At 42.2% G+C, this 14,321-nt stretch overlaps 2 protein-coding genes across 5 annotated transcripts in view; both read left to right on the top strand.

Moving 5' to 3' along the window:
* Positions 1 to 12,207, top strand: part of LOC129722980 (protein dead ringer) — a 217,461-nt gene extending 205,254 nt beyond the window's left edge. For 2 of the 4 annotated variants that reach the window (XM_055676881.1, XM_055676884.1), the window contains exons 7-10: positions 2,539 to 2,665; positions 3,450 to 3,787; positions 3,863 to 4,830; positions 10,196 to 12,206. In XM_055676881.1, coding sequence (XP_055532856.1) covers positions 2,539 to 2,665; positions 3,450 to 3,787; positions 3,863 to 4,830; positions 10,196 to 10,611 — 1,849 coding nt within the window. In that variant the 3' untranslated portion in view covers positions 10,612 to 12,206. Of the gene's footprint in view, positions 1 to 2,538; positions 2,666 to 3,449; positions 3,788 to 3,862; positions 4,831 to 10,195 lie in introns of all 4 variants that reach the window. The other 2 variants (XM_055676883.1, XM_055676882.1) reach the window with 2 other exon arrangements.
* Positions 12,208 to 12,876: 669 nt separating this feature from the next.
* On the top strand, positions 12,877 to 13,756 carry LOC129719636 (brachyurin-like). The gene has a single exon (XM_055671030.1). The coding sequence runs from the start codon at positions 12,893 to 12,895 to the stop codon at positions 13,754 to 13,756; it is 864 nt and encodes a 287-aa protein (XP_055527005.1). The 5' UTR covers positions 12,877 to 12,892.
* Positions 13,757 to 14,321: the final 565 nt, after the last annotated feature.

The raw sequence follows: 14,321 nt of genomic DNA, 5'->3' as shown, positions 1-14,321 counted from the left end.
CTGTACACAATGAAGTTACGAACTTCGTTTATTCAGCAAAGTTTCATTTTTTTAATATTTTACATACCTGCAACAGTTTATAGTACTTGAGCTGAACTTTAAAAATAAGTATTGATATCATGATTCCACTTACCCCCTTTCACCCTATACGTTCTTAAATCGTAAAAATAAGCTATAACTTTGTAAGAAAAAGTTCTAGAGATTTGTGATCTTCGGCAAAAATGTGTGTTTTGTGTGCTCTATCAATTCCTTCGAAACATGTTTTATTGTAAAACGCAAATAGCAAATGTTAAATACAAAAAAAATGAATTTCCAGTAACTTCCTTATAATATACTTTAAAACTTTGTGCCCAATGAAGATAAGAGTTTTGTTTGTTCAACAAAGTTTCATTATTTCATATCTTCAACAACTTCGCCAACCTTTCCTCTATCTCTTAACATAAAAAAGTTAGTTTTTTATTGTAAATATAGTAAACTTTTCATAACTTTTGACAGTTTGATACCATGCGGGTCATTCATACAAACAATTGTTCCAAATACACTACTTAACTAGGATGAAGTTGAAAGCAGAATCCAATAAAACTTTGTGGGTGTGTAGGCCTTCCTTTTTAGAAAAAATATCTACACTTACATTTCAAAAGGTCTGAAGTTTTTTATTTTATATTCGTCATATCTATGTATGGGATAGAGAAAAGTTGTCAAGGAATAACTTTTCGAAAACTTTAACTTTTATCCTGCACTAAAATATTGATTAAAAAACAAAAAGTTGAATAAAATCAGTCATTTCAGATTTTCTTTAAATCAGTTGTTTCAGATGGACAATTTAGTTGCAAAACTCTTCTTAACAGTTCAAATGGGCACTTTTGGGAAACAAGTTTGTTTAACAAAAACTTTTTTGTATTTTATTTGTTTTATAAGATTGTTTGTGACATAAATTCTAGTTTCTTCCTTCAGATTTAATAAAGACTACGCTGGATTTGGTACAATTTGCTTTTAGATAGAAACATAGTTTCAAATTTTTCAGTATTTGAACGAGAACAAAAATCATGCTCTGGCACGTCAACCCATGCTTAGAGTATTGTTGGAGTTTTTGCGGACAAGCAGTTTTATGACTGCAGCCAGCCAGTTCAGTTTTTATAAATCTATAACCTTCAGCTACTTGAAATTTTATTGCATTTTAGTCAAATCAACTCGCAGTTGAAATATGGAAGATAAAGTTACAATTTTCAAACGCATTTTTCCTTCAAGGCACCAGTTTTAGGTAAACTGAATCAGGGATTCAAACAAGCTCTGCCTTCTCGACATCAAATTATTCTAGGCTTATGGAATCAAATATATAATAATCTTTTGAAAGGAGAATATTTTGCTGAACGTTCCACTGAAATCCATGCAAAAAACGTTTCATGAATTTTTGAATTGCACCCTCAAAAATTAAAAACTTGTTCAAAGTTATATTAAATTAAAAATGGTTGAACAGTTTTTCATTCTGTGTGGAACCATATTTACTGCAACTGAGTTTAAACATCCTTTAATCGCCTACAAAGGTAATAAAATCAGAGTAATTTTTAAACCATGAACGTTTAAAAAATCCACAGACGAAAGCCAGACACTTGGTGGTACAGCTCGTCATTTCGCGCCGTTTTTTAATAAGGCACCGTGACTACACTAACAGAAAACGCATAAGTAACTGGGAACAAAAAGGGATTCGAGCGATCATTCGCATCTTCCTTCCTCGCGCGGACGTGATGTCGCATCGATCTCTCGATGCCGTGCAGCGTGTTCTTATTCATCTGTGAAGAACTGTCGTGGCACCGATCGGTCGCAATTCCGAAGCTGTGGCAGCATAACCCTCGGTGAACCTCTGCGCGCGCACCCAAGGACCATAGAAAACTTTCTGCCATGCACTATTCAGTGTTTTGATGGGCTAACAAGTTTGTTTGATGATTCTATTTGTTTGTTGTTTAATTTAATCATTATAAAAACGTGTTCTCTACGGCGTCATTGCGCTCGCTGTTCGCTCGTTCCTCGCAAGGAACGCTGGAGATGTGCTCGGAGTCGTGTTCCACAGCAGCCGACTGTTCAAGCGCTAAACGAGTACGAACCGGGTGGGGAAAAGGCGCGATGCAAACGCATACTGGTAAACGATCCTTCTGTTAGGAAACGAGTGCAGTTTTCTTCGACAACCAATGCGTATGAAACACACTCTCTTTCGCGTACTTGGCGGCTATGGCTGGCTGGTAGTCCACTTCCAGAAGACGGATTGACGGTGAAGAGGCATCCGTGGGGGAAGATTAATTATTTATGAAAATGCATCACCTCTTGGGGTCTCGGTGAATATCGAATGAAGGTCCACGAGCTTTGGTGAACGTTGAGACGTTCGTTCGTTTCGGTTGTTCGGTCCTAGGGACCAGCTGTTTGCTTTATCAATTAGAACTGCAGCGTTATGGGGAACAAACATGTCTGGTTTTGTGGAGAAATTCATGTAATAATATCTAACATTGCTTCTTTCTATGATTGTTTTCTTTTTCCTTCCAACAGGTACATGAAGTATCTCTATCCGTACGAGTGCGAGAAGAAGAACTTAAGCACACCGGCTGAACTGCAAGCCGCCATCGACGGGAACCGGCGCGAAGGTCGACGGTCCAGCTATGGGCAGTTTGATTCGGTAAGTCAATGCACCCTTCTTCCGTCTATGAGTGATGAATGTTGAATATTCATGTTCTTTTCTGTCTGAGATTCGATTTTTTTTTTCATTTCATTTCGATGGCACATCTCAAACTCTTGAATTAATTTTGATAACCAACCATTTCACACAAACACAGTTTGGAAACGCGAGATTTAAAACAACTAAACTTGTCTGATATGTACACATCAATCCACTTCACACACGATCAGATTCAAATCGCAAATATTTACCAAACCGTCAGTGCACAAGCGTTCAAGTAATTTCGATTACACATTCAGTGCCTATCGTGAATGACCGATGCTTTATAGCGAGGAGTGAAGGAAAGAGAGGGTAGGCATGCCCATTACCCGAGCTGGCCATTACTCATTGATTTATGTGTGCACATTTCTGCTAGCCCTTGAGGCTTCACCAGGGCCCAGCCGCCGTTCCGACAAACAAATCTCTCCCAGCACAGTACAATAATCATCACGATCATCTATACATCCATTCGGCGACCGTACGAATCTGAGACCCGTGTGCCGGCCGAGCGCTCGTTGTTTCGCTGACGGATCGCTTGATTATTCACATTTTCATTCACTCATTCATTAATAAACGCCCTGTTGGCTAAACAAACAGGCAATAAAACTGCAAATCGATCTCATGTTTTTGAGATTGTTTCCCGTTTCGCGGGCACTGTTACTACAAGCTTTTTCTTCTTTTCTTTCCTTTTACTTTCGATCTCTACTTACCACCCCTCCGTCCGTGACACTCTGCACGTGTGCAGCCATCAGTTCAACGTTCGCCTATTCCACAGAGCATCCAGCAGATGTCACCGCTATCGCTGGTCACACATGTCAATCAGCAGCAGCACCACCGGCTGCTCGGGGCTCCCAATGTCGGCCAGATGCCGAACATCCTGCCGGCCGATTTCGAGCAGCGCATGATTGACTACATCAAACTGTTTCAGCCTAAGGAGATGAAACGGGAGCAGAGCCCCGATCAAATGACCCCGCGGGATGCCCTTAACGCACTGGAAATGTCCCGGGTCGCACTGTGGAATATGTACAACAACAACACCAGTCCTCCGAATTCGCTCAACACCAGCCCACCGGAAATGCAGAGGTTGGTATCTGTTTAAGATTTTATCATTCCGACACCCTCAAAGATAAGCTGAACTGATCATTTATCACTCACTAGTTTGTTCCATTTTAGGGAAGCTCTCAACCTGGCGGAATCCCCACCACACCACATGTCAGTCAAACGTGAACGGGATCATCCGATGGATTTTACTGACCGTTCTGGGGCGGGTCGCGACTATCACAGTGGCATTCCACCTGCCAAACGCAGTAACAACAATTCAATAGCCGCAGTAGCTGCGGTAGCGCAATTGCAACAACAACAACAGCAGCAACATCATCAACAGCAGCAGCAACTCCATGGCCACAATCGTTCGCTGACACCGCAAAAGTTAAACTTATCCTCGCACGATGAAGACGACGCCCGTTCACTCGATGAAACACCGATTAATCTCCGGGGGGAAAACGGAGGCCTTCGCCATCACGACGATGACATGCCGGATGAAGAAGAGGAAGATGAGGACGAGGAAATGTCCATGGGGGATGATGTAAGCCATCCGCTAGCATTGAACAGAATCACAGAACATGCGGCCGCACTAGCCGCTGCGGCACAACGCGAACGCGAACAGGTACAGGTGAACCATTTGGCCAGTCTGAACCTGAGTCTGCTGGAACGTGAACGGGAACGGTGCGACAGTGCGGACAAACTGAAGCGTCAGCAGCTGGAGCAACTACAGCGGGAACAGTTGCTACACCACCAACAGCAGCAGCAGCAACAGTTGCTGCAACGCGAACGGGAACGCGAGCGGGATTTGCAGCGGGAGCGCGAACGTGAACTGCAAAAACAGCAGCAGTTGCAGATTCAACAGCAGGAACAGAGCGGCAGCCGACAGAATGGTGACCGGCTGTGCGGTACCGGCATGGACGGTGTCAGCAACAACACCAGCACCAGCAGTGAACACCAGCAGCACCGCTCCGGGTCGGCGCATGATGCGTACAGTCCGAACAGAACCGCGTCTGCACCGGTGGGAACAACTACGGGCGGTGGCGGCGGCATCATGGGAATGCAGTTTAAACTGATCAGTAGAGGTGAGTTTTGACTATTGGGGTTTTCTTTTATTGCAAAGTTTTCTTAATTTTTTTGTGCTTTTTTACTATTATGCTGTTTTGATCAATTTATGGGTCTTTTGAAACCAACAGCCTATTTTATACCTATTGTTGTTGGCCTGTGACTCAATCCAAACTGCAATAAAGAACTAGGTTACAAAGTCATTTCAAAATTTATCTGTTTTTAAAAACTATTTTACCACTTACGGTTATTTATTCGTAACGAAAATATATTGCGAATAACTCTTTAATCTTAAAGTTCTTGAAATTACGATTATTGTTAGGTTTCTTGGAAATTGAAAACCTCACCTCTAAATAATATCAGTGACCAAAGAATATTGAAAATTGTCATCAGAAATAGTACCATTGCCCGATGTTGAGTACCTACCGGAGTTGTCATGAAATTTGTATTTTTCGAAACATTTTTTTTTTAAATTGGAGCCCCCTTATACATTCGGAAAATTTGTTTTTTTTTTTTAATTTAAATGGTTCTACGGTCAATGTTTCTATAAAGTCGGGATTTCATTATTCGATTGTCTTGTATTGTAACTACGCTCGTTGTTTGGTTTCTATGAGTCGATGTTGTTTTTAAATTTGTGCAAGTGGTGTGAACGATTTTATCAAATCTTGATTCGCACAGAAGGAGAAGAGAACTGAAAATCGAAAACTTAATGTGCTAAATGTTCTCCATAGCCGATAGGCTTAACGTAAATTTTTGTTAGCTGGGCCCATTTTTCTTGAAATAAAACTTTCAAACTGAAAAAAAATTTATCTGAAAAAACTAGAAACATCAAAGATAATTTAGATAAATATCATATCAGTTGTCGATTTACTGACCGACTATATGAAATTACCTTTTGTAATTAATGATCTCAATCAATATAGCGATAATCAATTCAAAGTCTTCAACTTACGAAGAAGAAAGTTTTTTAGATGAAAATTTAACAAATGTTGGTGATCTTTAATTTTGAATTTCCCTAATTTTCTAGTAATTGTAATATCTAAACGGTATAAAAACAACGAAATTTTGCATTAAAAAAACATTATTAAAATTATATCTTCAAGAACTTAGAAAATATAGAACTTTTTTGTTGGCAATACTCGATCAGGAAAAAAGCCGGGTTATAAATGACAGATTTATTTAATCTGAATCTTGGAGCAGTTCCCCAGCTGGTCTCGAGGTACGATACTGGCCTAACAAGCTAGTCATCGTAGGTTCGAGTCTTGACTCGGGAGAGACTGTTAGTGTCAGCAGGATCGTAGCGCTATCCCCGCAATTTTCCTGTACGGTGTAACGGTCGGCGGCCGCGAAGGCTGTGTAAACAGAAGGTCAAGATCCGAATCGAAATGTAGCACCAAGGCTTTGCTTTGCTTTATCTTGGAGCTGTTGAAAATTCTAGTTTTTAAACACTCCCAGGATGTTTATGCGTCGCTAAAGTAAAGACGCCTATGTACTAAAGGAGACACCGTCATCCCGGCTGTTATTTACGAGATAACCCTAACAACTCCGATCCTGATTTTGGTAAAACAATGGGTTGCTGTTTTCACACTCCTCTCAATCTGATATGCCTAGGTTTGACGTTAGTAACTTGAGGCGGGTGCCTTCCAGCGGTTTTGTTAAAATATCTGCCAGTTGGTCATGGGTTCCGATTGGCTCGATATTCAGGGTTCACCTTGCCACTAGATTTCGGATGAAGTTATGTTTCACGTCGATGTGCTTCGTCCTCTTATTTTCCAGGTTTTCGGCCATGCGAACGCATCCATGATTATCCTCACATATTGTCATAGGTTTGGCAGTCATATAAAGATCTTTCAAGACCCCGCTGATCCACACAGCCTCGGTTGTTGCAACGCTAAGAGCGACGTATTCGGCTTCGTTTGACGATAGCGACGCGGTGGACTACTTTCTGCTATTTCAGGATACGGTGCGCTACTCACCGACTTCCGGTTCTGAAGGTCGGTCACCCAATCGGCATCAGCATAACCGACGATGGCTTTTGCTTCGCTGTACCTCTGATAAACGAGACTCAATGATTTGGTCCCGTCCAGGAATCATACCACTCGCTTCAACACATTCCAGTGTATGGTTGAAGACTGCTGCTGGAATCGACCAAGTTACCCTACAGGGTAGCAGATATCCTGCCTTAAACAGAGCATGATCTACATCAAGCTGCCAAGTAGCTCTTGGAACGGTTCACCAACATTAGGTCCTCCAGTTGGCAGGCGAAGATCTTTGCCCATCGGAGTTCTAGTCGGATTGCATTTACTCATGCCAAAACAATCAAGAACCTTCACGATGCTGGCTACTTGCGACAGTCTCAAGTACCCCTTAGTATAGTTGTTACCGATCCGCATTCCGAGAAAATGCGACAGTTCGCCACAATCCGTCAAGGCAAATACGAATGATAGCTTCTTTTTCTGTTGGATGATGGAAGCCATTTATCGTCCCTTGCAGAAGATCGTCAACGTACAGGATTATAGACAAATCGTCCTTGTCACGGTATCTGACATACAAGCTGTAGGACAAACCCCATCTTTTCAATTTCAGCGACCAACTTCTGATTTCAGCTTCAGTCCGTGAAGCGACTTCTACAGTAGGCACGCCATCCCCGATGTAGATTTCATTTCGTCTAGCACACAGATGTAGATTTTCTCCTTCAGTTCGCCATGAACGAAAACTGCCTTCACATCCAACTGGTGGAAGAAAAAGCCTTCGTGTACGCCTATTGCAAGAATGAACCTGATCGTTACTAGCTTTGGCACCGGAGCGTGCGTTTCATCGTAGTCCAGTCCCGGTTTCTGTAGAAAACCTTTTAGCCACTTGTCGCGATTCTCTCTGGTGGTTGAAAGGTTTGAGGAACGTCTAGGGGGAAGGACAATTAGGCAAATCAGTGATATAATCAACCAACTTACCCAGGAAACCGTTCGCTGCGCCTCGACAACTTGCCATTAGCATTGTATCTTTTTGATAGTGAAGAGGGTGGTGAAGAGGCTGTCCAGTTTGCTGTTTGGCTGGTTCATTCACTTCAAAATCCTTGGCTGTTTCGTCCTCTTCTGAATCCTCAGTTGCTTCGCCTGAGCCATCATCTTCATTTTCTGACTACTCAGTTTCAGGAACTTCTGGTTCAACATCCCCCTCTTGCTCGAACAACGGCAACACGAGTAATGGTTTTTCCTCTCTATGCTCAGAGGCATACGGGAAACATTTTTCGTCGAAACGAACGTCACAAGCAATAATTATTTTTCTGCTTTGACGATTCCAAAGGCGGTAACTTTTGGGAGCATATCCAATCATGATTATTTCTTGGCTTTTGGCGTCTAACTTCTTTCGGAGTAGCTCAGGGTCCCATGCATATCCCTCGCATCCTATCCAACACTCGGCCGGCGTAGTACCTTCCATCATCGCTGCTGACGGGCTACGGTTGATCAAATACACCGCTGCTAGAGCTGCTTCACTCCATATTTGCTTTGGCATCGACGAATCAAATACCATGGTTTTTACTTTTTCCACAAGCGTCCTGTTGAATCGCTCAGTAACGCCATTTCGTTGAGGCGTGTAGGCGACGGTAGCTTCAACCTGGATACCCTTCGCCTTATAGAACTTCTTCTGCGCTGTCGAACAGTATTCTTAGTCTTGGTCTACCGTCAACTTCGAGATTCGCAAACCGAATTTCGCAATCACCAGCGCTTCATAGTCCAGACATGAAATAACTAGAACCATTCCAGGCTGTAAGATCGATTGGACCGCAAACATCGGAATGAGTCCGTTCGAGGGATCACTTTGCTCTTTTTCGTGTTTCATCGAAAGTATCCTGACATTGCTTGCCCGGGCACAGGCGTCGCAGAATCGATTCTGTCCCGGCTTGAAATTCACCCCGGTTACCATTTCATTCTGCACGAGCTTGGCCATTCCACCTTGACCGAGATGCCCCAGACGACGATGCCACAACTCGTTTTAATCTATTTGCCAAACATTTGCAGTGGATCCATTCACCTTGATTTCGAGCTCGTAGAGGTTACCTTTCGGCGCCATCGTTATGACAACGCCTTTTTTTTTTCAGAAGCGGCTTGTTCTGCAAGAACAGCAGCTCCACACCACCAGCCGCCAATTTCTTCACCGATAGCAGGTTGTCTCGGAGATCTGGTACAAACCGCACTCTTTGTACGTTCAGGAGAACGTCATGGTTGATGTATCCATTAATATCGCCTTCTTGTCTCGCCTCTAGATTTTGGCCATCCTTCGCCACGTTAACCCGTAAAACCGGGGGGTACAGATTGTCAACCGAGTCGGAAAACGTCTTGAAATGGTCCGTAGCTCCGGAATCCAATTTGAAATGGATCGTTTCGCCATTCTATTTCGCCGCACCTGCCCGATTCACCATGAAACTAACTGCATTTTGCCCTGTAGTAACATGCGCTTCCTCCTGCATGCAATCTCTCTGCATATGGCCCGGTTTTCCGTATTTGTGGCATTTCGCATTGAATCACCACGTTCAGGGCAAAATCGTCCTCCTCCATGTTTACCAGCGCTGTCACTAATGTATCATACGAGTTCGGTATGCTCAAGAAAAGCTGGGACACTAGATCTCCAGTCATCAGCGTTGCACCGGCCGTTTTCAGTTGTACATTTGACGCGAAAACTCGAAATCTCAAATCCAGGTCCACCGGAATGTTGGGGAATTTTATGCGCAGCTTCTTTCGGAGTGCCCATAACCATTTGATGGCAATACTCGAACAGAAAAAGGGCCGGGTTACAAATGACAGACTTATTTGATCCGTATCTTGGAGCGGTTGAAAATGAACTAACTTGTCCAGGTTGAAAATTTCAGTTTTTATACCCTCCCAGGATGTTTATGCGTTGCTAAAGTAACGACCCTTATGTACTAAAAAAAGCCGTCATCCTGGTTGTTATTTACGAGATATCTTTGACAACTCCGAACCTGGCTTTGGTAAAACAACGGGTTGCTGTTTTCACAAATCTCAATTACGATTTGATTGCCCTTGAGAGTAGGGAGTTTTCTTTATCGAATAAATCCCCGCATAATCAATAACCATAAACGGATGATAACCCATATGGTCAACGAAACCCCATACAGTCGAGACTACACCGCAAACTAGTTGTTAGGCAGGTTTTATGGTTTTAGATTATGTAGGTCTAATGAATGAAATACTGATTGAGCTGAGACTAAATTCATAGCATCAAAACAGCTAAACTCGAAAGCGTAGTAGTGACAATGAAAAATTCTAGATATCAGAATTAAGAGTTTTTAGTATATGCATTGAATATTAAGATAAGATAATGATTTTTATGAACTTCATAGCAATATTAACATTTTGTCTATTGCAGGCGATGCCTCCAAGGGCGACCAGCAGCTGGTCGTGTCGATGGAATTCAACGGTGTCCAGTACGAGGGTGTTCTCTTCGCGAACCCATCGAGTTCCCCCAATTCGTCATCCTCGCTAGCGGCGGCAGTAACCGGACACGATAGTCGCAGTAGTACCGCTGGAACCGATCGTGGCAATAAACTCGGCTCAAATCCAGCTTCTTCTCCGCTGCTGGTAACGGCCGTAACCGGTGCAATGTCCTCTTCGGTGTCACCCGTCGGCAGTATTAACAGCACCAGCAGCACCTCGGTAGCATCGCCCACCGGATCGTTGCTTGTTTCGCCGGCCAAAACTGCTACCTCTTCGATAGGCTGCGACGAACCGATTGGCCATCCGCCCCCGCCGCCGGTGATCGCATCGCGACCGCTTGTTTCGTAAATTACTGTTACTGGATATTTATCCCCGCTTATCGCTACCATAATCAATGGTAGCCCCATATCTCGCAATCTGCTCTCGAATGTTGCATTTTCTGCTTTTTAAAGAAGAACAAAATCGTTTAATTACTATCTATACGCGCGAACTCGCTTTGTTTAGGTAAATTCATAGTCTAAATTTTACACACAACATGGGTGAAATGTTTTCACGGTGTAAAGTGTTTGTGCTTAGGTTGGTAGAAACAGTGTCGAACCGCTAGGTGGCGTGGAGTGGCGAGCTTCTGACTCGGTTCGGAGGTTGGTGTCACGGCTAACCGGTTTCTGCTGTTCGTCATACACGCAGCGCAAAACTAGAATCACTTTTGAACCAAAAATTATTTTTAACTTGTTTTATTGAAATTGTCTTAATTGAAGGGACTTAGTTAATGTCAGACGAAGTACGAGCTAATGCATTAGTAGAGGTGCATGTACATGTGGATAGCAGGATGCTCAGTGAAGCACAGACAAATAAATAGGCAGTTAGTGTTAGAGATGGGAAGAAAAAAAAGGAGAAAAGATGTGATTATTATTTCTGGATTCTAGGGATAACAGGATTCGAGACTGTAGAAATGCAACGAATTTTTCTCTCACTTTTGTGTCTGTTTCAAGAGCCTCACCAGCATGTACGAGTAATAGTAACCTACTTAAGGAAAAATAAGTAAAGTTATAAGATATACTCTCTAATTAGTGTGCACGTTAACGACGATTATTGACATCAATTGTATGTACATTTAACGTATATGGATGTTCAATTTTATTTGGCACATTGAACACAAGTTTAGGTTTGAACAATTTAAGTGCAAAACGGGCGATCATTCGCCGGTTACTATACAATGGATGCAATCTTTCTTATTTTCTGGAAGAAACAAAACAAAAGTAAAAAAAGAAAAAAAAGGAACACGAAAACAATTCTGCAATATAATTTAAGATTAAATATTCAAACCAACAACAGGAACATACACACACAAGAAAGTTTTTAAAACAAGAACAAATGTGTTTAGCCGTAGGTTCTTTTTATTATTACCTAGTGAAAGTAGAGAAAGTGTAGGTTTTAACTATGTGCTAATTAGTTTCGCTTTTTTTAACTCTAGGCATTCTTGTATTTTTTTAAACTATTATATATTTTTCTGTGAGATAAGGAATGAACAAATAAACTATTTAAACTAGTTGAAGATTGACGATACCCACTAGTAATAGCAGTAGCAGTAGTAGCAATACATATTAGAAGTTACAGGTTAGAATTTAGCAGAAAAGACATGACCGCTTGAATACATCACACACAACTAGACTCGTCAGTGGAGCTTTTAAATGTAAATCCTCACCTCCCACACTTACACACTTCTACCTATATTATATGTACACCATCGTTAGAGCACTTTCCCGGCGTAAACTAGTTTGTAGTAATCTTATATGACACACACATACTGAAGAACAAAAATAAACGCTCGTCCGTAACGATGGTTAATGTAATCAGCCGCTCTCGCATAGGAGCGGAGGCTGCAGCGTCAGGAGAAATCCGTTTTATTGGAATGTATGAAACCATTTGATCTTTAATATAGAACAATGTTTTAAAATAATTGCTTTGTCGCTTCGATTTTTTTTTTGAGTAATCCGTATCACTCCCCCCGAGCGGCAATATCATTCATTTAAAAGCATCAACCTGTTGGCGGCGGTTATCATCGAGTTCAGGGGCGGATAATCCATCAATCGGATTCGATGCTCACGTTGTCATCGTGTTATTTTCGGTGTTGCATGTGCGTGTTATGGATACCGTTATGACCCCTTTTTTGTTTGGTGAAATATTCGATGTCCGAAAGATATGCATTTTAATTAACAAAACAATCAACAGAAATCGTGTGTATCAATGAAACTAAAAAAAAATTAAACTATAATCGAGTCAAAAAGTAGTCTCACTCATAATGTTATTCAACGAACCAATTCTAAAGATGGTGTTTGATACCAAATGTTGTTACTTCATAATTTCATGACTCACTAGTAAAAAACTAATCGATTCGAAAACACTTCAGATTATTGTGCCCCTAAGTGGCTTTTAAGTAGACGCCCCTCAGCAAACTGAATGACGGGATTAATGGGATTTATCATTTTTTTTTGTAATCTCTAAACATAAATACTTGATACTCTTAGCACAGACATCTCAAACCGTGTACCTTTATAAAATCGTCCACCCAGGAGATGATTTTCAGTTGCTTCTTCAACGTCGAAGTGTCAAATATTAACCTCGAGCAATGCAGTCCGCATCGGTGATTCTTCTGTTGGCCCTTGTGGCATCCGTCAGTTGCTACCGGTGCACATCGACCGGTAACGTGAACGTAACCGCCAACGGAAAGCAGCCCATTAATGGTCAATTCCCACATCACGCCCTGCTGGAGTCCGACTTCGCCGAAGGCAAACGATACTGCAGTGGGGCCATGGTGAGTCGCCAATTCGTCCTCACTGTGGCGCAGTGCGTTCAGGGGGCTACGACTGTCAAGGTAACTCTTGGAGCAAACTGCTTGCTGGAAGGAGGCGATAACAAGTACCGCTACACTTTCACTGCGCTTGAGTACTTCGTTAAGGAGGGTTTTAGTGATGAAACTTTCGAGAATGATGTTGCCATGGTACAATTTACTGATGAGGAGGTTCGTTTGCCACCATGGGTCGCACCGGTGGCACTGCCTGCAGTAGATGAGCAGCATGTATCTGAAGAGGTATTCACTAGCGGATACGGTTTGCTGAGCTTTTCGGCGGAATCCGCAGCTGATTCGCTGCAGTTTCTGAAGTTAACCGTGTTGGACTACGAACAGTGCCAGGATGAATTTCAGTTTGTGACCCCGGAATCGGGACAATTCTGTGCCCAGAGAGAGGACGCGCAACCGAACTGCGTGAGTGACGTCGGCAGTCCGCTGGTCGTTAAGCGGAAGGGATACATGAAGTACACGCTGCTCGGTTTGACCAGTTTCGGACAGAAGTTTGCCTGCAGTTTCGGTAATCCGGGTGCACTGCAGGAAGTCAGAGCGCACGTTGAGTGGGTGCAAAGTTTTCTAGAGGACGGAGAGGAGGTGTCAACTACACCCGCAACAACAGACGCGGGACCGGAGGAAGATTATTGAGTAATGCTGCTGCAATGTTGAATTATTATATTATAGCTGTGAACGAAAATATAATGTTCTAGAATAATAATTACAATATGGATGTTTAACTCAATGTCAGTGCCTATTACGATGATGATTATACATACCTATATTCCTCATTCTTTTTCGTCATTAAAATTGAGGCCGTTTCTGAATCCCATATCCCATGATTACATAAAACCTAAATTAATCTACCTAGCGGTCAGACCCAGCCTTTCTCATTCAAACTTATTATTCGTAAAAATAGATTTACATGAACGCCTCAATCCAATTAATGTATATTCACTCTTTATTTGATGTTGTAATCTATACATATTACAACATTTATTGATTTTATTGATGTTGTAATCTATACATATAAAAATGCAGTCCGGTCTGTCTGTCTGTCTGTCTGATCCATATAGGCTCGAAAACTACTGAACCGATCGACGTGAAAATTTGTATGTAGGAGTTTATGGTGCCGATAAAGGTTCCTATGATAGTTTGAGACCCCTCCCTCTTTTGTAAGGGAGGGGTCTCATACAAATGAAACATACATTTCTGC

This window comes from Wyeomyia smithii, chromosome 2 (assembly GCF_029784165.1).
Source record: "Wyeomyia smithii strain HCP4-BCI-WySm-NY-G18 chromosome 2, ASM2978416v1, whole genome shotgun sequence".
NCBI lineage: Eukaryota > Metazoa > Arthropoda > Insecta > Diptera > Culicidae > Wyeomyia > Wyeomyia smithii.
This window is presented reverse-complemented; position numbering and strand designations above follow the sequence as displayed.

Bases quoted from the DNA above. Each gene is read 5' to 3' on its own strand.
- LOC129719636 (XM_055671030.1), top strand. From the start codon at position 12,893: ATGCAGTCCGCATCGGTGATTCTTCTGTTGGCCCTTGTGGCATCCGTC.